At 43.2% G+C, this 24,953-nt stretch overlaps 1 protein-coding gene across 1 annotated transcript in view; it reads left to right on the forward strand.

Annotated features, from left to right (window-relative positions):
- The window catches only part of il17rd (interleukin 17 receptor D), a gene marked incomplete at both ends in the record, with an annotated part of 50,859 nt that extends 26,195 nt beyond the window's left edge, over positions 1-24,664 (forward strand). The window contains 16 exons of the mRNA XM_080728139.1: positions 3,155-3,215; positions 7,462-7,584; positions 10,544-10,662; positions 12,771-12,891; positions 13,201-13,245; positions 13,351-13,502; positions 14,317-14,382; positions 15,874-15,928; positions 16,440-16,550; positions 17,124-17,308; positions 19,228-19,343; positions 20,598-20,861; positions 21,453-21,667; positions 21,952-22,321; positions 23,075-23,358; positions 24,540-24,664. Coding sequence (XP_080584265.1) covers positions 3,155-3,215; positions 7,462-7,584; positions 10,544-10,662; positions 12,771-12,891; positions 13,201-13,245; positions 13,351-13,502; positions 14,317-14,382; positions 15,874-15,928; positions 16,440-16,550; positions 17,124-17,308; positions 19,228-19,343; positions 20,598-20,861; positions 21,453-21,667; positions 21,952-22,321; positions 23,075-23,358; positions 24,540-24,664 — 2,412 coding nt within the window. The remainder of the gene's footprint in view (positions 1-3,154; positions 3,216-7,461; positions 7,585-10,543; positions 10,663-12,770; positions 12,892-13,200; positions 13,246-13,350; positions 13,503-14,316; positions 14,383-15,873; positions 15,929-16,439; positions 16,551-17,123; positions 17,309-19,227; positions 19,344-20,597; positions 20,862-21,452; positions 21,668-21,951; positions 22,322-23,074; positions 23,359-24,539) is intronic.
- Positions 24,665-24,953: the final 289 nt, after the last annotated feature.

Here is a 24,953-nt window from a genome sequence, read left to right on the forward strand (position 1 = left end):
TGTGTGAGTCTCATGTGGTCTATCACATAAGACATCTATGATGTCTGTATGTCTGTCATATCCCATACTTAGGAAAATATTTTGTCTACATTTTGTCCAACTTAAACAACCAACCGCAACTCGAATCACAGTTGCAAATAAATTCTGTCCTGTGCGAATTCCGTCCTGTGCGACCTCGCCCCTAACATGCATCTGGTGCTTCTTCTTGAGTCTGAATGGTACACAGGGTATACTGTGGGGCTGTATGCTTGTAACATGTTTTGTTTTGACCAGGCTGCATGTGGTCGTGAGCTGGTCATCATGGTCTAGAGATTTATACAAAATGTATGTGACCGACCGGCGTAACGTACTTCATATTATAAACTGTGTGTGCATGTGGACGCGTTGTGCTTATTAGCAAGCGCTTACTCTTGACTCGCCTCTCTCTCTCTCAGACACACACACACACACACACACACACACACACACACACACACACACACACACCCTCCAGCTTTGTTTCAGAGGTGTGAGCCACACTGCCATAAAACTCTCTCTGTCTCTCTCCCACACACGCACGCAGGAAATGCATGCATGCGCGCGCACACACACACACACACACACACACACACACACACACACACACACACACACACACACACACACACACACACACACACACACACACACACACACCACAACATGAAAACATGCTCACACACACCAGGACCATAAATGCAGACCTTTGGGGCCCCTGACACATGCAGGACAACAACCACAGCACACACATTACACACACACACACACACACACACACACACACACACACACACACACACACACACATTTACCGTTTGTTCTGTTGATTGGTTTCAGGTGTGTGTGTGTGTGTGTGTGTGTGTGTGTGTGTGTGTGTGTGTGTGTACGTGCTTGCGCACCTAAACTAAGAGAACAACTCTTTGATCGTAGACTAGTGGGTCGTTCGGTCAGTAAGTCCTGTTCAGACATATTTTGTGTCCAGCTTGTGTGTAGATCCAGTTAGGACAGGACAATATTGTTATTACTCAATAGTAGTACTTGTAAATAAGTATCATTCATATTTTGAAGAAAACCTGGATCCTGACATTCAGTAATTGGGTCTCATGATCAAAATAAGAACATGATACTGTTGTGTAAAACTGAAAATCTAAACTATTCCACGTCTTTGACCAAGTCTTTGCCATACACACATTTGTCTGTGTACGGACATATTGATGACCCCTGGGTCCTTGGCAAAGGGAAAAGCTTGGGGAACCCCTGTTAATGTAGGCTACTGGCATTTACTGACAAGCTACGACTAGAGAGGAATGGGATGGAGCAATAACCCCTGGATGCATACAGTAAATGGTACAACATTACGGCAACTGGAGAAGACACTTTGGACATCAAATGAAACATTTCATGCTTACCGAAATGAAGAATATGAACATTCCTCATCTCCAAGAGCTGTGAAAATGTAAAAAAAAAAGTACATTTGAAAGAAATTTAACAGAAAATGGAATTATTAATATTTCATACATTTAATTATTGTCATAACCTGATTATTCCCAGTTGCAGTTAAGATGTTTTTTTCTGTTCAATTAAACCTCTAGCCCCTCTCGGGACCCTAGTTACCTTTTTAGTCTTGGGGAAGACAGTAACCAGGGTCCCTTGCCGGTCCGTTCACTCTCCCTGATACGCATGGCTACCGCTGTCTGTTCTCAGACATATTATATATAACATCATTCAAGTGTTGCTGAGATTCTTCAAAGATGCCAAGAACTGCAGTAGGCTACCCCGGAAACGTGTGAATCGACGATTCGACGGTAATCGGTGTTGCAGTTAAATATTTTTTAATCTATTTTTGAAAATGTTGTGCTTTTCCCCTCTTCCCATATCCCGTGTTAGGGAGTGTTCGAATTATGTTCACTGGGAGGCGGGAGCGCACTGAGCGCTCTGGTTAGTGGTTACCAATATACAACACATGAGTGCGCTCCCGCTTTGCAGTGTACATATCCAAACGCTCCCTAACGCCGGACATGGGAAGTGAGGAACGTTAATACTGCTTAACGACAACGCCGATTAGCGCTGATTCACACACGTTTCCGCGGTAGCCTACTGCTGTTCTTGGCATCTTTGAAGAATCTCAGCAACACTTGAATGACGTTGTATATGTCTGAGAACAGACAGTGGTACCCGTGCGTATCAGGGAGAGTGAACGGACCGGCAAGGGACCCTGGTTACCGTCTTCCCCAAGACTAAAAAAGGTAATTAGGGTCCCGAGAGGGGCTAGTAAACCTCATTCAGTCAACTGATCAGTGAGTCAGTCGCAGAGTAAACAGAACATTTAAGTCAGTCAATTACATTTTCAATTCAAAGGGCTTTATTGACATGAGAAAACTTTTACATTGCCAAAGCAGACGTGTACACAGTACAATACAATCAATCAATATAATATAATCAAAATAAAATATGTACAATTGAAAGGGTGTGAAACGGTTTTCATGTATCAAGATTACTGGATGCAGACAGTGCAGGAAAGTATACACCATGATCAGTAGTCCTTAACCCATTGCCGAGTGCCGCGCTGTGAGCTTGTAGATCTGCTATTTTTTGAAAAAGTCGTGAAAATGTGTGCAAAACTTTGAATATATGTATTTTCAAAGCGAACGATTGTAACTCAAATGTTGCTTCTGGGGGGGTCCCTGGAACTAAATATTTTGAGATGGGGGTCCGTGGCCAAATAAATATCAGTGTGGGGGTCCTTCACATGAAAAGATTTGAGAACCACTGACACGGTAGTCTCTCAAGAACAGACTAACTGAGCTCCAGTTAAGTGAAAAGGACCTTTTCTTTGACGACGGCTGGCCAGATTGCTGACATAGAAACATAGGTTTTTCAAAAAAATCTTAGAAGGATTCAAAAGACACTTATAGAATCGGGTCAAAATTCACGATAAAATCATGATACACAATAATGTGTACCAGTTCTGATTAAGGTGGTTGTATTCCATTTGATATCCTTCTCCATTCACAGCAGCTCACATGCTGTATCTTGCTGCTGTGTCAGTCTCTCTCTCTCATTCTCTCTCTCTCTCTCTCTCTCTCTCTCTCTCTCTCTCTCTCTCTCTCTCTCTCTCTCTCTCTCTCCCACCCAGGTGGTCCAGTCCAGTGTAGACGAAGCAGGACGGAGGTTAGGAGTCGCCTTCAGAACTGATAGTGAGTTACATCATGTGTCTGTCTGTCTGTCTGTCTGTCTGCCTGTCTGTCTGTCTGACATTTATTCATTAATCCACCAGGTCAGCTTCCAGTGAGTCCGAAAGAAGAAGAATGTTTAGCAATAACAATGTCAGACCTGTTAGACCACCCCCCCATATGCATGCGTGCGCGCACACACACACACACACACACACACACACACACACACACACACACACACACACACACACACACGGACACACGGACACACACACACACACGGAGACACACACGCACAGCCCTTCCTCTCTTTTGTGTTCTTTGTTGTGTAGAAGTCAAGTTCCTCATCCTGTCTCTCTCGCTAACCTTTGTCTGTGACCATGACACGCTCTGAGCCCCCCTGTGTGTGTGTGTGTGTGTGTGTGTGTGTGTGTGTGTGTGTGTGTGTGTGTGTGTGTGTGTGTGTGTGTGTGTGTGTGTGTGTGTGTGTGTGTGTGTGTGTGTGTGTGTGTGTGTGTGTGGTGTGTGTGTGTGTGCTGTGTAGGGGATGACACAGCTCACTGCCTCTCCTCCCTTCCTAGGCCAGAGAGAGGATGGAGGGAGGGGTGAGAGTCAGTGACTTGAAAAAGAGAAGAATAGAAGGAGGTGTAAGGAGAGGACATGCATGAACCTCCTCTCCTCTCCTTTCTCCTCTGTTCTCTTCTCTTCTTCCTCTCTTCATCTCCTCTCTATCGCTCTCTCCTCTCCTCTGTTAGTGTCTTCCTTTCTCCTCTCCTCTCCTCTCCTCTCCTCTCCTCTCCTCTCCTCTCCTCTCCTCTCCTCTCCTCGCTTCCTCCTCCTACCTCCTCAGTTGTCCTCCATCTTACCTCTTCATCTCTCCTCTTCTGTTAAAGGACAACTTTAGTTTTTTACAACAAGGGTTCATATTTTAGATTGTAATTAAAGAATATAAAAGATGAGTGTTAAAATTATTTCATTTACTTCTTTCTATTGTTTTAGAGATTCTTATTTCAGTGGTTGGGGGCTTGCGTACAAAGTGGCTAAATATGTCATTTTACACAGAATAAGCCCATTCCCGAGATACAACGCAACCTTTCATGGTTGGATGTGACTTATGGGGGCTAGAAGTGTTACTGTAAATAGCAATAAAGAAACTGCTGGCTTATTGTGTCTAAAAAGACATATTCTGCCACTTGTACGCATGCCCCCATGCGTACGCATGCCCCACATTTTAGCACGGTAAACGTGATAAAACAATAGAACGAAGCAAATGAAAACATTTTAACACTCACTTTTTCTTTTCTCTAATTACAATCTAAAATATGAACCCTTGTTGTAAAAAAAACAAAGTTGTCCTTTAAAGGACAACTTCACCACTTTTCAACCTATCTTCATATAATTGGTCCTCACTCATGTTCAAGATAAAATAGTACTTTTTTTCCTTACGTGGTCTGTGTCTCATAATAGGAAGGCTGTGGGCAGTTCAGAAACCTGTCTGCCTGTGACATCGTCGATGGGGAATCCAAGCAAATAGAAACCGAAGGCTTTCTATTCCTGAAAAGTTGCAATTTTATAATGGAAGCCGTTGTTCTCGTGATAATAAAAATCTAAATATTCTCTTAAAAAAAGATGATGTCACTGGCAGACATTCTTTTTAACTTCCCTAGGCTTTCCTAGACTGAGTAGAAAGAAATGGTGCTATTTTTATTTATCTTCAACATTAGTGAGGACCAATTACATGAAGATAGGTTGAAAAGTGGTGAAGTCGTCCTTTTTAAGCACTTTGTTTTTGCTCTGTAAAGCACCTTGGGCTGCATTTCATGTCATGAAAGCTGCTGTACAAATAAAGTTTATTATTTTTATTTTCTTCCTCTCTCTTCTCTTTTCCCCTTCTCACCTGCTCCTCCTTTCTCCTTGTTTCCCTCCAGCTTTCATCTGCTTCTCTCCTCTTCTCTCTTCTCCTCTGTTCCACTCTCCTCTCCTCTCCCTTCTTCCTCTTCTCCCCCTTTTCCTCTCATCTTCTTTCTTTCCTCTGGCTTCTTCTCCTCTGTTCTCTGCTTCCCAGGCACGTGCACACCTAGACATCAAAGGGGGCTTGAGCCCCATGCCCTTTAATCCATCTGTAAAAAGTGCCCTCTCCAGACCATGAATGTAGTTTTTATTATGGTGAACGAAATGCAAATGCCCTTTTTCCATGCCGTACCTGAAGGCAGCATTCAAGAGAATTGCCTTGTCCAAACTCTCCTGAACTTGAATGCAGCATCTTATGTTGAAAAAACTGTCCTCTCTGTGTAGAAATCCATGCCGTACGCCTCATCTCCAGTATTGGCTTGATTATGCTTAGATCAAGCTACCAAAAATAGCCGATCTCCTAGCTGACAGACACGTTGTGAGCTTGGAGGTCTGCTATTTTTGATATTTTCACCAAAAGGCCCTTTTAGAGATTTCAGCCCCTGCCTCTCTAACATTCTCTGCACGTCCCTGTTGCATCCTCTCATTCTCTCTCCTCTTTTCCCTCACACACACATCAGCAGTGATGTAAAGTACATTTACTCAAGTACTGTACTTAACTCTTATTGTGCCTATCCCGAACTAGTTCCGGATAATTATTAACGTCCTGGGTGCCTATCCCGAACTAGTTAGGCTTTTTTTTTTAAATGTTTTTTTTTTTTCTTTTTTTTTTTTTGAGCCGCGCCGCCGGCCGTCATCTGTTTACACGGCCCGCGAGAGCGTCGTGCCGCCGATATTTACCATCCACTCCAATGCAATCAGGATCTTTAGAGCTCATTTTCTCTGTTCCACGCATATCCATGAGGTGTGCAAGGTTTAATCATGGCTAAATCGTGTTGAGTTGTGGAGTAGAAGTAAAAGTATTGGAAATTGGAAATACTGGGGTAAAGTATAAATACCTCAAAAGTGTACTTGAGTACAGTACTTAAGTAAAAGTACTTAGTTATTTTACACCACTGGTAAAAAGTAAGTAAGTAAAAACATTGAGTACTTTTTCCACCACTGTCCATCAGTCATTTGAAGAAAGAGTTTTCCCTCCCTTGTGACATTTCTTCCTCTCTCTCCGGGAGAGGAAGAGGAGGAGAGGAAGAGAGAGAGAAAGGGATGCAGCCAGCCATGAACAGAGGAGGGAGGGAGGAGAAGGGAAAAGAAGAGAAAAGGGGGATTTACAGAGAGAAAGAGAAGGGGGCGGGGTTAACGACACGACTGACTGCTTCTATCTTCTTCTTCCACTGAACGGAGAGAGAGAGGGATGGATAGAGGGATGGAGTAGAGGAAGGATGGAGAGGAGGAGGGGGGGGGCGTGTGATAGGACACGAGTCAGTGCTTCTCTTCATCTCATCTTCTCTCCTCTTCCTCAATATGAGAGAGAGGGAGAGAGAGAGAGGTCAGGCTCATGGCTGATTGTCTCTGATTGTTTCGTCAACTAAAAACTATGACGAAAAATGTTCGTCGACTACCTTTTTTCACTGACGAAAACTAAATGAAAGAAACTAATACAAATTTAAGCTATGAAGACTAAAACTATGAGTACCGTAATTGCTGGACTATAAGCCGCACCTGAATATAAGCCGCACCAGCTAAATTTAGAACAAAAAACTAATGTTTACATATATAAGCCGCAGGTGTCCTTCCTGCTTCCTGCTAGAGCGCCCTTGGTGGCAGTTAGCTGTACAAATCTATATATAAATCCTTGTTAAAGACCATTGTAAAACAAACTAACTGGCCGTTAGCTGTAAAAATCTCTATATAAGCCGCACCTTTGTATAAGCCGCAGGGTTCAAAACATGGGAAAAAAGCCGCGGCTTATAGTCCAGCAATTACGGGTAAATATACTGTCAATTTCGTCAATTGGGCTACTTGTGCGCCAGCAGAGCCACTGGCTTCACCAGTGAAGTGGATGGGGAAAAACATTTTTGGGATGATGTCATTTTCCGGTTGTATCCGTCTCCTAGCAACCTAGCACCATTCATACGTTGGCGAAGAGATTTGAGTTACAACAGTTTGCTTTGAAAATACATATAGGCCTATTCAAAGATTTGCAAACATTTTCAAGATTAAAAAAAAATAGCTGATCTACAAGCTCACAGTGCGCTGTGAGTTTGCAGATCTGCTAATTTTCAATAGCTAAAGTATAAAATAATTCCAGGCCTCCAGGTAATTCCAGTAAATACGTACAGTATACATCCTGCCTGTGATAGTAAATCATTCTCTCTCTCCACCCCCCTCTCTCTCTCTCTCTCTCCCTCTATCTCAGATTGTTCAGTCATCTCTCCAGCGGGTAAACATGCCATCCATGAGGTCTCCAACATGTCTTTCTCACATCTGTCCTGTTCCAGTCAGGCTGCTGTCATCGTCCACTGGTATCCCAGTCCACTAGGTATGTGTCTGTCTGTCTGTCTGTCTGTCTGTCTGTCTGTCCACTGGTATCCCAGTCCACTAGGTATGTGTCTGTATGTCTGTCCACTGGTATCTAGTCCAGTGCGACTCACAAAATAATCATATTTTAACTGGGGATCCCCCCACCCGGACATTTTGCATAACACGGCTCACAACGCCTCGCAACACGGGGACCCCCCCCTGGGGGTCCCAAACCCACAGGTTGAGAACCACTGTCCTAGTCAACTAGGTATGTGTCTGTCTGTCTGTCTGTCTGTCTGTCTGTCTGTCTGTCTGACTGTTTAAAGCAGTGGTTTTCAAACCTTTTCACATCAAGGTCCATTATTTATTTGTTATTTGAGCCACAGACCACCATTTGATGAGATTTAGCCTCTCAGACCCAAGACTTCGATATTTTGCTATTGTTGGATACGATTTTGTCCACAATTCCATGCTAAGGGTCCAATGCTACCAATTCTCCATCATTTAGCCGGGGACCACCTCAAGGACCACTGGTAGTCCCCGGACCACTGGTTGAAAACCACTGGTCTATATGTATGTCATCCATAGAGTCAAAGTTTTGCAGATCAGTGGGAGTACCCTGAAGGCTGTTTCTCTCTCTCTCTCTCTCTCTCTCTCTCTCTCTCTCTCTCTCTCTCTCTCTCTCTCTCTCTCTCTCTCTCTCTCTTTCTGTGTAAAGTATAAAGTGTCACATGTTTTTTGGATCCTTCCTTCCTGCTCTTTTACTAAACTGTAAGATGAACCTCCCCCCAGTCGGTATAATACAAGCTGTTGTGCTCTATGTCAGTGGTTCTCAACCTGTCGCTTCGGACCCCCAGGGGGGTCCCCAAATTATTTTGGGGGGTCCCCAGATTATTAACTTAATGTGCACCATTGCGTTCTCTCTCAACAGTAAACAAACCAACATAAAGTTTAAGTGTATAGAGGGCATATGCACATTTCTAAAGTGACAATTTAAGGACCTTTTAATACCTCTAAAATGACAAATTAAACATTGGCCAAATTGTCAAATATTGGAGGCAGAAATTGTGAGAATAGAACCATTTTATACAACGTAATGCCTCAACTCTTAGAGCTCGTAGGGTGGGGGCTCCCCAGTTAAACTATGATAAAATATGACAAAGTAACTAGTAACTAGTTTTCAAATAAATGTAAAAGTACAATATTTGCCTCTGAGATGTAGTGGTGTAGTAAAAGTTCTGAACATTGGAAATACTCCAGTAAAGAAAAAAGAAATGCCTCAAAATCATACTTCTGTACTTAGTTACTTTATACCACTGTTAATACCGTTATACGTATATCTATGAGAGAGAGAGAGAGAGAGAGAGAGAGAGAGAGAGAGAGAGAGACCAAGGAGGAGAAGAGGGCAACAGATGAAGAGAGGAAAAAAAGTTAGTGAATGAAAGAGAGGGGCAGAGAAACACAGAAAGAGACTGTTCTGTGGCATTAGAGAGAGAGAGAGAGAGAGAGAGAGAGACTGTTCTGTTCTGTGGTATTTGATCAATCTGCCTCCCATACACACAGAAAAACTCGTTCTACGGCTTTCCCTCCCTCCTCTCCCTGTCGTTCCTTCTCTCTCTCTCTCTCTCTCTCTCTCTCTCTCTCTCTCTCTCTCTTCTCTCTTCTCTCTCCTCCTCCCCCCTCACCTCTTTATCTCTCATGCTTTCTTTCCCTCTTCTCTTCCTCACCTTCTCTCTCTCTGTGATGTAGTGATGTTAGTAGAGGTATAGGATTTCATATATCCTTCATCTTCCCTCACTAGTCCCCGCACAAATAATAGGAAACATTCCTGTGTGTGTGTGTGTGTGTGTGTGTGTGTGTGTGTGTGTGTGTGTGTGTGTGTGTGTGTGTGTGTGTGTGTGTGTGTGTGTGTGTGTGTGTGTGTGTGTGTGTGTGTGTGTGTGTGTGTGTGTGTGTGTGTGTGTGTGTGTGTGTGTGCGTGCGTGCGTGTGCGGTAATGTGTGCACGCATGCACTATAATTATAAGGTAGAGATGAGTTTGAACTCTTTCAGGGAAATGGAAGAGCAGAGAATAGATCTGCCATAGGTTTGCCAAATGTTCACCTAGTTTTGCACAATGTTCATGCATTTTTCTGAAATGATAGCCTATTATGAATGGGCATGTTTAGCCTAGTAAACGACCAACTTCCGTTATCCAGGAGGATTCCAAATGAAATGGTTTCCGGAAGAGGGCGGGTACGAGGCTAGGGGATGTTGGGGTTTATGTCGTTAACTAGTTCGATGTGGCCCATATTATGGGTGCCAGTTGAACACAGCATTTGCAACCGATAAATACTTCTCAATATAGCAACGAATGAATACATGTAAAATATTGAAGGTCTGATGTTACACCAAAAGAACTATAGAGCACAGCCTATATCAGTGTTTCTCAAATGGGGGTACGCGTACCCCTAGGGGTACGTGGAGGTACTGCAGGGGGTACTCAGAAAATGCCCTCAAAAAGGAAAACTATAAATCATGCTTGTTCATAGTTAAAGAATCAACTACAATTGAATTAGGAGGGCAAAAAACATTTACTTTTATGTTTAATGAAGACACATGGAGAAACTTGATATGAGCCTGAGTTGTTAAGCCAATGTACATAGTACCAGGCAACTGGGATGTGTTTTAAAGTTGTTTGGAAGTTATTGACATGAAAACCTGACTGAAATGTTAGGACCACAGTGTTGAAAATGAAAAAGGAGGCACCGTTTGAAACTCTTTCACCCCATTTCTTATTTGTTATTTTATATTCTTGAAATGGGGGGTTCATATACCACTATTTATTTATATTTTAATTGCAGTTTTATAAGCAAAATGTTGTTGTCGGGTAAAGGGGGTACTTGGATTCAGAAATCATGGAAAGGGGGTACTCAAGCCAAAAAAGATTGAGAAACACTGGCCTATATGAATGAAACCTCTCCCTTTTTGTCTCTCAGGTATAGAGCACGTGAAAGGTTTCAGAGTCTATTTGGAAGATAAGAATCCAGAAGGTAAACAGTGTCAACACCTCGTCCTCAAAGACCCACGACAACTCAACTTTTCCCACAGAAACACTGTAAGTACATACATGGCTAATGTATCTTACATACTAAAACCATAGATTTAATATCAGTAAAGACTACGGACACAGTAAGACCATAGAGTTGATATCAATACAGTTACGCTAATGCCATAGACTAGTTAATGTCAGTACAAGATGTTTGTGTGTCTGTTTGGATTAGTAGCTGAGCAGTGCTCTTCTGCTGTTTGAGTCACGCACATGCAGTTTGCACTGACATAACTTGCAAACGACGCCCAGATCATTTTCATTGGCTTATTGTGATGTTTTATCTGCTTATTGTAAGTCGCTTTGGATTAAAAGCGTCTGCTAAATGCCTAAACTGTAAACTGTAAACTACTGTCCTCCCTTTGGCTGGGTGGAGGTGATGTGCGTCTTTTTTTGCCGAAGGCGTGGCAGAGGCTGTGTTTTGCACCATGTCCGTCCATCCGTCCGTCTGTCCATCCGTCCGTCTGTTTGTGGACAGCTAATCTCCGACACCGTTGGTGCCGATCGACGTGAAACTCAGCCATTGAGAGAGTGGTTTGCCTCATTTGTCAGTGCGAAAAGATTTAGATGGACAGCTGAAACATACTACTTGACATTATGTAAGCAATTTACCCCGAGTGAGAGGACATTATGCTCTGATAATGTCCTGTGTGAGGGGGTGATCGGCGAAGCCGAGTCCGATAACACCCTCACACAGGACATTATCAGAGCATAATGTCCGACCCCGAGTGGTAAATAGCTTTTCTACCACTTTTTTCCGTATACATGAAAGAAAACACATAGTTGTAACTTGCAAGGATATTAAGTTACAATCATTATTGCCTATAAAACTTCCGCGACGACAGCAAATAGTTCCACAAACAACATCTTCTACTCACCACCAGATGACGCCAACTCCATGCAGAGAAAGATGTCTAGCATACAGCTAAGCTAACGTCAGTTAGAAGGACCGTTCCGGCCGTAAATAGAGGCTGTTCGCTTCCAGAAAGGCATAGGTTCAGAGAAAAGGGGCTTTAAAGTTGGCGGATTGCATTGGATCCAAATAAATCGGCGACGTCGTACGCACGTTAGTAAACATAGGACCGCTACGACCGTCATATGTTGGTTGGGGGAAAGGTGTTCCGACTACCTCCTGAAGTCCCCGGATGTACACTGAGGCGCATTGATCTCGTCCTCACACAACTGCGGCGGTTGTTCTGCCATAACCTCCGGAATTTAGCCAATCAGAATCCAGTATTTGAACATGTGACTAGAAAAAGTGGTAGAAGTATGTTTGTTTGTTTAGAAGCGAAGAAACCTCGCTCATATGTTCAAAACTGTTACTTTTCAGGATTCAAATTCTAAAAGTAGCAGATCTACAAGCTCAAGCTTTCGAGCTTGTGGATCTGCTACTTTTGCTGCTGCTGGGTGACACTGTAGTACGATCAAGTAGGGAGTTAATTTACTAGGAAAAACACAAAAAGTTAAAATATGGAGATAAGAGGTTTCTGCCCGACGACAACGATATACATTGTTTTTGTCCAACATTAAATGGTAAAACGCAGTGTTACGTGATACGTTGTTGGCTTATAGATCTGTTCTTTTTGTCATGTGACACCTTTGCTCGAGTCTGTCTTGGTGCATTGATAAGCACACTGGTTTAAGGGTCTCATATTGCACCGTGTATTTGCTACAGGCCTTGAAATTATAGGTCAAATACTTTGGAAAAGTTTTGAAAACTCATGGTTAAAAATGTGTGGGAACCCTGTATTCAGGGATGTCGCACCAAATTCTGGGTCCTGGGTACAAGGATTCACTGCGGGCCCCCCATGAATGTTCTTCATAGGGGGGGTTTCCCATATGCAAAATTTGAGTTACAAATATTCGCTTAAAAATACACATATTCAAAGATTTGCACACATTTTCACGACATTTCAAAAATAGCAGATCTACAAGCTCGCAGCGCGGCACTGAGTGCAGCGCTGTGAGCTTGTATACTGTATATCTGCTATTTTTCAATAGCTAAAGTATAAAATAATTAAGGCCCCTCCACCACCTTGGGCCCTAGTAACTCAGTCCCACTTTTCTCCCCCTTGTGACGCCCCTGCCTGTATTTCTATGTTTGTTTGTTTGTTTAGAAGCTGAGCAGTCAGCTGTTCTCAGGCCTGCTCTTTGACACGGACTACATGGTCCGCGTGGTTCCTTTTCCAACCTTCATGAACGACAGCTTCTTTCCTCCGTCCTTCCTCAGAACAAACTGTAAGTCTAAAGATACACGACGACTGAATGCTTAGTTTACTGACTGGAGATGGACTGATTGAGCCCAGCTAAACTTAGCCTTGAACATTTTTTTACCCAAATGAATCTCACTGCTGGTCCACAAAATAATGTTCTAACCGTGTGTGTGTGTGTGTGTGTGTGTGTGTGTGTGTGTGTGTGTGTGTGTGTGTGTGTGTGTGTGTGTGTGTGTGTGTGTGTGTGTGTGTGTGTGTGTGTGTGTGTGTGTGTGTGTGTGTGTGTGTGTGTGTGTGTGTGTGTGTGTGTGTGTGTGTGTGTGTGCTACTACAGCTTGTGAGGTGCTGCTGGGGCCAGACAACGTTGTGTGTAAACCATGTAAGAAATTAAACAAACCATGAACCACAAACGCAACAAAACCATGAATACATGAATGAAATAGCTGTGCTGACAAACAAACAATCCCTCTGTGTGTGTGTGTAGTTTGGAGGCCCAGGAGTCTGAATGTGTCTCAGTTGGGTTCCAGCTTACACGTGATGTTTGACCACGCCCCCATCACCTTTGGCGTTTCAATCTACTTCCTGTTCTACAAACTCAGACAGGAAGCGGTTTTCAGAGCCCAGCCCTGTAAACCGGTCAGTCACTTTTTTATATACCTTAGCTCTCCTTATTCTTTCTCTAGCTCTCTCCTTTATTTTGTATTCTTTCCATTTTATTCTATTTGTTGTGTGTTTGTTTAGTTCCACTCCTCTGCCTGTCTCAGGAGAGGAGTTGACACTAACGGCGGTTCCCCGACTGTCCGTGGCGAGTAATAAACGCTTGGGCAAGTTGAGTTTGCTTTCAGGTTGCCTGACTGGCAAGAGCATTCTGTCTTCATGAAGAATAATGCTACCTTTTTACAACTAGCAGTCATTCTGGTTTCTCAAAGTGGACTGTCACCACTCTGCATTAAAATAAATAAATAAACGGCCCACACAATATGCAACGGCCCTCTAAATAAGCAGCATTGTTTTTGTTGCAATTGTCACATGATAGAATCAACTGAAAGCACTCCACTCTTGTTGCTGAATCCCATAGGGTCCTGTTAATCTAATTAAAATATAAATGCTGTTTGCGAATTTGCCCTCACAATCAAAGTATTTCTGGTTGTTTTTAATGTGAATATGTCCTCACCATGTATTTCTGTTTTATTTATTTTTGAGCGGTGGTCACAACGCTCCTATACGTGGCCGTGTGTGTGGGTCTGTCTGTCTGTCTGTCTGTCTGTCTCCGTGTCTCTCTGTCTGTCTGTCTGTCTGTAGCCTGCAGTAACCTTTTCTGACCACACATGTTAAGGGAGGGGCGCTGTTGCACACACACACACACACACACACACACACACACACACACACACACACACACACACCACCGCTCAGTTCACACGAGTGTGATTTTTTGTTTCATGTCCAGGAGTTGAACCTGTACAGAACCACCTGTGTTCTACAGGACGTGTCTCCAGGGACCTACGCTATTGAGGTACAAATAACACTAACCCCCCCCCCCCCCCCACTACTCATGACTGAAACGCTGCTCTTAACTCTTATTGTGCCGATCCCGAACAAGTTCAGCTTTATTTCAATCCAATACAATTTTTTTATTTTATTTTACTTACCCTGAGCTGCTTGTAGAGCCGTGGGTGGTCCTGGCTCGTCCTACGCTTTCCAGCGAGCCATTTTACATGGTCCGACGATATATTCCATTAAAAATGGTTTAAAATACATTTTTGAGCCCCCCAATGTTCACTGAATGTTCGGCGCCGCCGGCGGTACGGCGTCCAGTGTGCCGATCCCGAATTAATGCAGCTTTTTTAATGAAATGAATAAAATGATCTGAGGCCTACTGAAGCCCCGGCCTAAATTTTCCATCCAGTGACCGAGATCCGGCCGCCCCCCGCCCGGCCGTAAACTAGTAACGCCGCCGCGAATCGCCGCCGAATCCAATGCAAACCCACATCTTTGAAGGTCATTTTCTCTGGATTGTGTTTTTAGGGAAGCGGCGCGAGGTTTATTTACGGCGAAATCGCCGAAAAATTATCTTTTAAATGAGAAAAAGCGAATAGCTATTTTGTAGCCATTTTCATCCGGGACCTTTTCATGACGTGCACGAACGTGAGCACGCGCGTCACTGCAACGTGAGTCCCCGGATGCTAATGCGCTCGCCTATGGGAGATACCCTGGCATTCTTTGGCGCCCTCTAGGGGCTGGCACTGGAAGGGTTAAATGAATTATTCTCTTGAACTTGCAGGTCTGTGCAGGTCTAATGTTTTAAGATGCATCTGCTTATTAAGTTCCTGAAGGGAACTTGAACGGTGCTGAGTCGGCTGAAGCAGACTTTGCAATGCTCGACGCGGCTAATGGGGCTTTTAAGCCGTGACATCATTTTGTAGGCAGAGGAGAATCTGCCCCCAGAGCATTTTCTGTCCCTCGCTATTTTCAACAGATCCGAGACAAAAATAACGACTAAAGTATAATTCTAACACTTTCCTTTCAACAACAAAGAGAAGAAAAATGTGTAAATAGTAAAATAGTAAAAAGATTCATGGAAACTGGGGGCAGAAATTGTCCTCTGCCTACAAAATGATGTCATACTTAACAGCCCCATTGCCACATTCAGACGGCGTGCCTCTGTCATTGTAACAGTGTTTTTTGCCTTACTACTTCCAAACTTCATATTAGGGGCTGTAGTCTGTACCAACCAAGCGGGCAGAGTGTTCTGCGGGACAAAATGGGGGCGGCTAGGTTTTGGGGAGACCATTACAGTTACCCTGCTTGTTGACTATTTAGTCTTAGACGCTAGATGCTATTAGGTGTGTTGTTGACTTGGCGCTTACTCCAACCTTGCATTTTGTAAGTCATTCTGGTAAAAGGTTTCATGTCAACCCTAGCAGTGTAGATAACAAACCTATTTAACTCCCCCCTCTCTCTCTCTCACTCTCTCTCTCTTTCTCTCTTACTCACTCACTCTCAGCTGAGAGATGACAATAACATCACCAGGAGACAAACCCAGTACCATGTCAGCCAAGGTGAGACACACATACACGCTCAGACACACATGCATATATGTGTGTGCAGGTCTATCTCATTACTGGGTATGTCATTTTTAAGTGTGTTCTATCGTCAAACCATGTGTCCTTTTACTCATTTATACCACAGTTAGTTTTGTACTCCGATATATATCCCTTGACTTTGTAAGTTATTCAAATGTGTGTGTTAGTCTAACCCATTTAGACCTAGACACCTCGGGCGTTGCGCTCTGAAAATAGCAGATCTACAAGTGGTTTTCAGAGCTCAGCCCTGTAAACTGGCTTGTAGATCGACTATTTTCAGCATGCAACAAAGTATAAATCAGGCATTACGACAGCATCAAGGCCCGCCAAAATACATTTGACGACAAAATCAACTGTAGATTTAGTCAACTAAAATGTTTAGTCGACCAAAACTAGACTAAAACTAAAACCTTTTCAGATTAATTTTATTCAAGAGACTATGGTATGGACTAAACTAAATACAATAAAATGTGTTGTTGTGTTCCAGTCCACTCCCCCTGGGCGGGGCCCATCAGGGCCATGGCCATCACCGTCCCTCTGGTCATCATGTCTGCCTTCGCCACGCTCTTTACCGTCATGTGTCGCAAGAAGCAACAAGGTAACATCAATTGATGGCTGGAGACTTTATATCAGTGGTTCTCAACCAGTGGTCTGTGAGGGGGGGGGGGGGGGGGGTTCCAGGTGGTCTACAACTAAATGATGGAGAGTTGGTAACCAAATGGACCCTCATTACACCGAATGAGAGTTCGGAAATTTGCACGTCGGAAATCGCAACTCACCGAACATTGCGGAGATATGGACAGGCCTTTACGGGTCCGTTTAGTTTCATTTTACACTCTCTTCTACAAAAAAATCATTGTTTAAAACATCTGAATTACTTGATTTACAAGAAGTTACACAATTAGAGAATGTAGAAGGATTGATTTTTTTGATCAACGTTTGCCTGTTATCTCTATATGGTACCACATCAGTAAAACATGGAATTGTGGACAAAATCTTGTCCAACAACAACAAAATATTTGGAAATATTTTGGGTCTGAGAGGCTAAATCTCATCAAATGGTGGTCCGTGGCTCAAATGCAGAATAAAAAATGAACCATGATGTGAAAAAAGGTTGAAAACCACTGCTTTGGTTCATGTTCGCTTTTCTCGTTTTACGCTCCTCTTTTAGAAAACATCTACAGCCAATTGGATGAGGAGAGCAGTGAGTCGTCCAGTCACAGCGCGGCGTTGGGGGCGGAGCGTCCCTGGCCCCGCCCCAAGGTGATGGTGTGTTACTCCAACAGAGACGGACCCAAACACACGGCCGTCATCCAGAGCTTCGCCTACTTCCTTCAAGACTTCTGTGGCTGTGAGGTCAGAGCAGTGTGTGTGTGTTCTAAACCAGTGTTTCTCAAATGGGGGTACGTGTACCCCTAGGGGTACGCGGAGGTACTGCAGGGGGTACTCAGAAAATGCCCCCCAAAAAGAAGAATAGAAGTATAAATCATAATATTATTCATAGTTAAATAATTAACTACAATTTTTAAATGGAGAAAAGGCAACTGGGAGGTGCTTGGATGATTGAATGTAAGTTATTGACATGAAAAGTGCTGAAAATAAATCTGTTCAGGAGGCACCGTTTTAAACTCTCACTCCCTTTCTTATTTGTGATGTTATATTCTTGAAATGAGGGGTTATCATAGCATCATCATACCACTAGTTATGTTTTTAATTGCAGTTTTATAAGGAAAAAGTTGTTGTCGGGTAAAGGGGGTACTTGGATTCAAAAATCAGGGAAAGGGGATACTCAAGCCAAAAAAGATTGAGAAACACTGTTGTAAACGACAACGACGCGACCGGTCGCTTCGGTATAAGAAATAGCTTCAGGTTTGAACACAGCATAAGAGGTGTGTCATTCAAAAGACTAAGACTAAAAGAAAGATTTTGATATTTATTTATATTTATAGACTAAGCAAGACTATTGACAATGTGACATGTTGGACAATTGAAATGTGACTCTCTGACACCATCTGGTGGTCCAGGGGTGCAGTAGAATTGATAATATTAGGAATTAATCAACATCACTTCAGCCAAACCACTTATATTTTAGTAAAACGGACCTGAGCTGCATTGCACTTGGTGCGATCTTTTTCAGCCTAAAGTAAACAAAGTCTCTTCACCAAAAAATAGCAGATCTACAAGCTCACAATGAGAGCTTGTACTGTAGATCAACTATTTTTGATGAATGTTCCCCCCAGAATAGGACTGCTGGGGTTTAAGTGGTTAAATGCCAAGTATAAAAGTTATTTTCAATCTGTCCAAATGGAACTAGTTTTCCTCATGACATATTGTATCTTAGGGTGAAATATTTATATATTTGACATATACAGTATGTAAGGTACTGTAAGGTAACAATTAATTCAGGGGTGCTGTGGACAAAACGGTTATTTACAGGGATGACCTGAGACAAAAATGCTGTAGATGGATGTAATAATCAATAGATTTGGAGAGGGATGGATGGATGATTGATTGAGTGATTGATTTATTAGAAGTTTTGCATAGGAAAAGGTACAGTTTCATGACGTACAGTTCAAGGTACAAGATCAACTAAAAGGATACGCTCAGGAAAGCCGAGGCTTATTTACATCGAGATCCTTTTTTTAAACTCATGTAACATTGAATGACAGACATCTAGAACACAGAAAAAATGGATGGATGGATCATGGAAGGATGGATGGAAGGATGCAGGGGCCTCACAAGGGGGGGGGGGAGTGGGACTGAGTTACTAGGGCCCAAGGTGAAGGGGCCTTAATAATTTTGCTATTGAAAAATAGCATATAAGCTCACAGCCGCGCTGCGAGCTTGTAGATCTGCTATTTTCAAATCTTTGAATATATGTATTTTTTAAGCGAACATTTGTAACTCAAATTCTGCTTCTGGTGGTCCCTGGAACTAAATATTTTGAGATGGGGGTCTGTGGCCAAATACATATCAATTTGGGGATCCTTCACATGATAAAGTTTGCGCACCATTGACATAGAAACATATTAAACATATATGAAATATTCAAAATATTCAAAGACTTGCACACATTTTCAAGATTTTTCAAAAATAGCAGATCTACAAGCTTGCAGCGCGCGAGCTTGTATATCTGCTATTTTTCAAAAGTTAAAGCACAAAATAATGGGTTCATGGGGGGCCCGCAGTGAATCCTTGTACCCAGGGCCCAGGATTTGGTGCGACACCCCTGGAAGGATGTACTGCATGTGTTTCTAACTGTGTTCTATGATCAGGTTGTGCTGGACCTGTGGGAACATCTGGAGATGTGTAAAGAAGGCCAGATGTCTTGGCTCAGCAGAAGACTGGATGAGTCCAACTACATCATCACTGTCTGCTCTAAAGGACTACGGTATGTGTGCAGCTCTATCCTTGCAGCTCTCTTTCTTTTCTTTGCATCAGACGGGATGATTGTATAAAGCAGTGGTCTTCAACGTTTTTTTAAGGCCAAGGACCCTTTAGCTCAGTGGTTTTCAAACCTTTTCATATCCATTTCAAGGTCCATTATTTATTGGGCATTTGAGCCATTTGCTGAGATTTAGCCTTTCAGAACCAAAACCTAGAATATTTTGTTATCGTTGGATAAAGATTTTGTCAACTTGACTGTTGGCTCTGTACTTGATCTGCTCCTTTTCCCCCTGGGGGAAAAGCTGAAGAGTTTGTAGATCGGCTATTTTTTCAGGCCAAGGACCCCTTAGTTGAGAGAGAGATGAAGCAGGGACCACCACAACCTGTTAATAGATTGAATATAGTTTCATTGTTTGACAGCACAATCATCAGTGTATTTTGGATTCCTGTCAATTTGTGTTTTCAGATATTTATCCACTTGAACCGTCAATACTTAACTCATTCAGAGCCCCAGACATTAACGGATTATAATGTCCAAAGTGCCTCCTTCAGGTCCCATTCACTTGCGTTGTCTTATTTTGAAGGCCAGAAGTCCACCGCGCAGTCACTTCCGGTCTGACGTCATCGGATCGTGCGCCGGAACCGATCCGTGTCCACGTGGAGTTGTGTAATGGCCGACCGGAGCTTTTATCATTGTGTAACATAAGCGAGCATCTGCCTCCATCCTAGCTTCTAAAGTGTAGTTTTGAGATAATGGACATTAAAGATGAGATCCCCCGTCCACCTCAATGTTATGGATGGGACTATTTTGTGCTCGTGGAGCCGTGATGATGCAAAATCAGCGACGGATTTCGTCTCCGGACCGCCGGCGATTCTTCTCGGTAATGTACTCGCCGTTACAGTAATCTATTACTTTTCCCGAGATATCCCGTGAATGGCACTACATATACTCGAGTACATTTCGCGAGACATCTCGCGAATGGCACTAGATGAGTTAATAAACTTGACCTTTCACTCTGTACTTAGTCTGCTCTTTTTCCCCTCTACACCAAACCTCTTTGCCGCTGCTAAAGTTCTCCGAATATGGACGCTAGGGTTCAAGTGGTTAATATAAAAAAGGAGAAAAAAAAGGTCATAAAGTTTGGAGGACCCCCTGTAGTAACTCTGTTTGAAGACCCTTGCTCTGCAGCTTCAGATGAACAGGTTCTCTTCTTTATGACTTCATGAGTGTTTGTGTGTTGTTCTCCGACTCCTCCAGTTACTACGTGGAGAAGAAGAATCGTCGCGGGAAGACACCAGTCAGCCGCCGCAGCGCCGCCAGCAGCAGCAGCAGCAGCGTCTCTCCCAGCGCCGGGCCGGGAAGCGACCTGTTCATCGTCGCCGTGGCGATGATCGCAGAGAAGCTGCGATTGGCCAGGCAAAGTGAAGGGAGCGGGGCCCACGAACTGAGTCGCTACATGGCGGTTTACTTCGATTACTCCACAGAGAACGACGTTCCTACAGTACTCAGCCTGGCAACCAGGTACTTATTAACTAATAATGATTCATGCTTAGGCCTGTCACAATTATTACAGGATTGTCTAATCGCAATTGTTTAAGATAATCACAATTATTTTGCATAATCGTCATAATCATAATGTTGAAAGCTTTTCATTCATAAAAATGCAGAAATAGCTGCCGTTTCTACCTTTTTTCTTTTTTTTTCATAAATGGCAGTCATTTCTTTGTATATTTCAGTTATTTTTGTTATTGGACTTCCCTGTGCGATTTTTTATTTATTTATTACAAAGCCTAAAGGGCTTTGTAATAAATTATGTCCCAATTATGTCCCAATGTTCAATGCCGAAAACACAATGAAATTGTTAATTGCAATTCTTATTGTGACAATTAATCGTCAACTTAAATTTGTAATCACACTAATCGTAATCATGGCTCTATTAATGCTACTACTAATGCTATTATTATTGAAGTCGATTGGTCACTAGAACTAGTATTATTAACTACTATTACTAGTACAGCTTCTACTATTACTAATACTACCACCACTTGTCCTGTACTACTATCACTAGTGATATTACTTCTCCTAAGAATGCCTTGTTTTGGTCTCTTTTAGGTTTAAGTTAATGGACCAGCTGCCCCAGCTGTTCAGCCGTCTCCACTCCAGCCAGAGCAGCCTGTCGGACAGGGAGTCCCAGCCAGTCAACGTCTCCAGGAGGAACTACTTCCGGAGCCGCTCGGGACGCTCCCTGTACGTCTCCATATGCAACATGCACCAGCACATCGCACACAACCCCGACTCCTGGTTCAACAAGCACACTCCTCCTCAAGGTTGTAATAGTTTGGGATTTTTCATTATGGGTTAGTTTTAGTTCGTTTTTACAAAAAAATATAATAATCTAATTCAGTTAGTTTGTTGTTTTGTAGTAAGTTTGTAACGCGGGTTTGCTAGTTTTTATTCGTTTCGTAACGAGAAAAAAACTAAGGGCATTGTGTCTATGATTTCAGTTCGTTTTGTAAACCCAAAACACTGTTTCTGTTTTCTTTCCTCCAATTTTAGTTTTCTTTCTTTGGTTAGTTTCTGTTAACTAAAAGAACCTTGTGTCCTCTTGCAGAGGGAGGAGGACCCTCTACCTCCTGCTCATCTTCCTTACCTCCTTCACCACAACAACAAACCCCAGGCACTCCTTCCCCCCCAAAACCCTCCACCTCCTCCTCCTCCTCCTCCTCCTCTTCGTCTCCTGCTAAGGAGAGGTTGGTGCAGTCCAGGGGTCTGGTGTTGAACGAGGTGGTGGTGAGGAGCGCGTCGCTGGGACGAGACGGAGGAGGAGCGTTGAGGAAAAACGCTCTCCTCCTGAGCCTGAGCCCCGGCTCCAGCAGCAGCCCTGGTGGTGTGGGTCTGGCTAGCGGTCTGAGCTGTGGCGCTGAATGTTCCAGTCCCAGCATGCCGCACTGCTCTACGTCTGCACCTGCAGCCAGTTCACGGTAATCGTGTTTTTAGTTAATTGTATATTATTATTATTATTTAGGGCTTATACTGATCCATCTCTAAAGATTTGACTATTGTGTAAATGTTTATTTTCTTCTGTAATATAATAAAAATAAACCTTTTCATATATATGTATATGTATATGTATATGTATATGTATATATATATATATATATATATATATATATATATAGAGCACATTGATACATTTTCAAGATTTTTCATAGCAGCTAAGCTATACAAGCTCATTGCGCGTCACTTGGTGCTGCGCCATGAACTTGTAGAACTGCTATTTTTGAAAAATCTTGAAAATGTGTGCAAATCTTTGAATATACCGTATTTTCCGGACTATAAGGCGCACTTAAAAGCCTTTAATTTTCTCAAAAAACTACAGTGCGCCTTATAGTCCAGTGCGCCTTATATATGGATCATTCATTGACATTGACATTACCTTTAGCACAGCTCCATCTGTTGGATGCATAACGCAACGGTAGCGTCTATTATGTGCGCCTTATAGTCAGGTGCGCCTTATATATGAAAACAGTTTGAAAATAGACCATTCATTGACAGTGCGCCTTATAGTCAGATGCGCCTTATAGTCCAGAAAATACTGTATATATATATATTTAAAGTGATTTAAAAAAAAAATTAAATTTGTTTTTTGTTTGAGCAAATTTTTTTATATTATAGTTTTCCCCAAATGTTTCCAATATAAATATCTCTTCCTTGTTGTCCTGATTCAATTGCAGGTCCGGTCCTGGGTTCGCCTTCAGAGAATCCTCCTCCTCGGCTCCTTCCATCCAGAACGCAGTTTGTGGCTCCTCCCTCCGCCTCTCCCCACCTCCGCCCCTCCTCCAATCGGAAGGAGACCCCTCCTCCCCCCACATAGAGGCCCCGCCCCCCAGGGACTCGGGGATATATGATTCGTCGGTGCCGTCCTCCGAGTTGTCCATTCCCCTGATGGAGGGGCTGTCGCACGACCAGGCCGACTCCTCCTCCTTGGCCGACAGCGAATCGTCTTCCTCGGGCCTGGGTAAGGCTGGATCAAAGCTATTTAATATAGGAAGATACACGTTCTCAGTTGGAGCCACTAGAGGCGACATAGTTACACAAATACTACAAATGGTACAAAAAGTCAGTGGTTCTCAACCTGTGGGTCAGTACCCCCAAAATATTGGGAATATTGTGTTGCTTGTGACGATCGGGTCCAATAATTAGTCCAGTGACCAGTGGTTCAGACAGTGCTGTGTTCTACCTGTCACGTCGTGGGTATACGGAGTATGCTTTGAAGACATTTTTCTGAAAAAGCTTATGCCCTCGTGAACCTTTCAAAGTAGTGTATCTGATAGGCATTATGCACTGGCGTATGCCCTGGCCACAGGAATAGCCGCGGATCATAGATTATAGTGCCCTCAAAAAAAGTCTAGAACACACCACTGGGTTCAGAAGATGTGTTCACGTTCACTCTCCCATTAGAATGAATAGACTCCAACCTGCTTCCCGTCTCCTAAAAAGGCGTCGACCACCCTCTTCAAACTGATACGGGAAGTAAACCGGAGATGGCATGTCTTGCTATTTCCGTCTTGGGCTGAATGCATAGGCGGCGCTAGGGAGGTGCTTGCAGGTGCTTTAGCACCTCCAAAGAAGCCCATAGCACCCCCTTAGCACCCCCAAGAAATGCTCAGCCAAATCATATTTTTTTCACTGTCATCAAATAAAATGATCCTTGTTCAAATCTGTGACATTGGTGAAAGAAAGGTTCCTGCCCACCACTGTAGAAACTAGAAGTCCTTCATGATAAGTTAGGAGAAAAATACAATGTGCCAGAAATTGTCAGTATCTGTTTGCAGCCTATAGCCACATCACTCCTTTTGTTGATGGTATTGCCATTTATTTAATGTGACTTAACACTTGTGATGCTGATGCAATACCTGAATGTTACTACTGCATGAACAGTGATTTGCTGTTTCATAATGTGCAAGGTTTTGTGTTTTGGTAGGCTATATCCACAACTACTTAGCACCTCAATTAATAGCCAAGCTCCCTTCCAGCACCCCCATTAAAAATTGCCTGGAGCCGCCACTGGCTGAATGCATTGCTATTTGGTTGTATAATGCTTCTAAAACGTAACACGATGTACAGTGTGTAAAAGAGTTACATATAAACCAATGGAGTGAAGCTAAAACTGAGTGTGCGTTTCTGTTTGTCTGTTAGGAGACGAGGAGCCCCCTGCTGTTGGTTCACTGCACTGCGGTGCGGCCACTGTGTGTAAAGCTGAACTGCATCACCAGCTCCCCCTACAGCACGGAGACAGACTTACACCTGTGGCACCACTGTAACACACACACACACACACACACACACACGCACACACACACACACACACACACACACACACACACACACACACACATTACATAACATCATGAAGAGACATTGATATCTCTGGACGATTGGATGGGAAACCCGTGTCTGGGAACTGGAATCGTTGTTTTGGAGTGGTTGTTATTCAGTCGTCAAGGAAACGCTACACGAAGACTAATAAAATGTGCTCTGCAAAAAGCACGTGGCAAGTGTGTCTGCTGCGCTACTGTCACGCCCTCTTTTGGCCAACGGGCGTGGAAAGTT

Source organism: Nannobrachium achirus, assembly GCF_963921795.1.
Source record: "Nannobrachium achirus genome assembly, chromosome: 6".
Classification (NCBI taxonomy): domain Eukaryota; kingdom Metazoa; phylum Chordata; class Actinopteri; order Myctophiformes; family Myctophidae; genus Nannobrachium; species Nannobrachium achirus.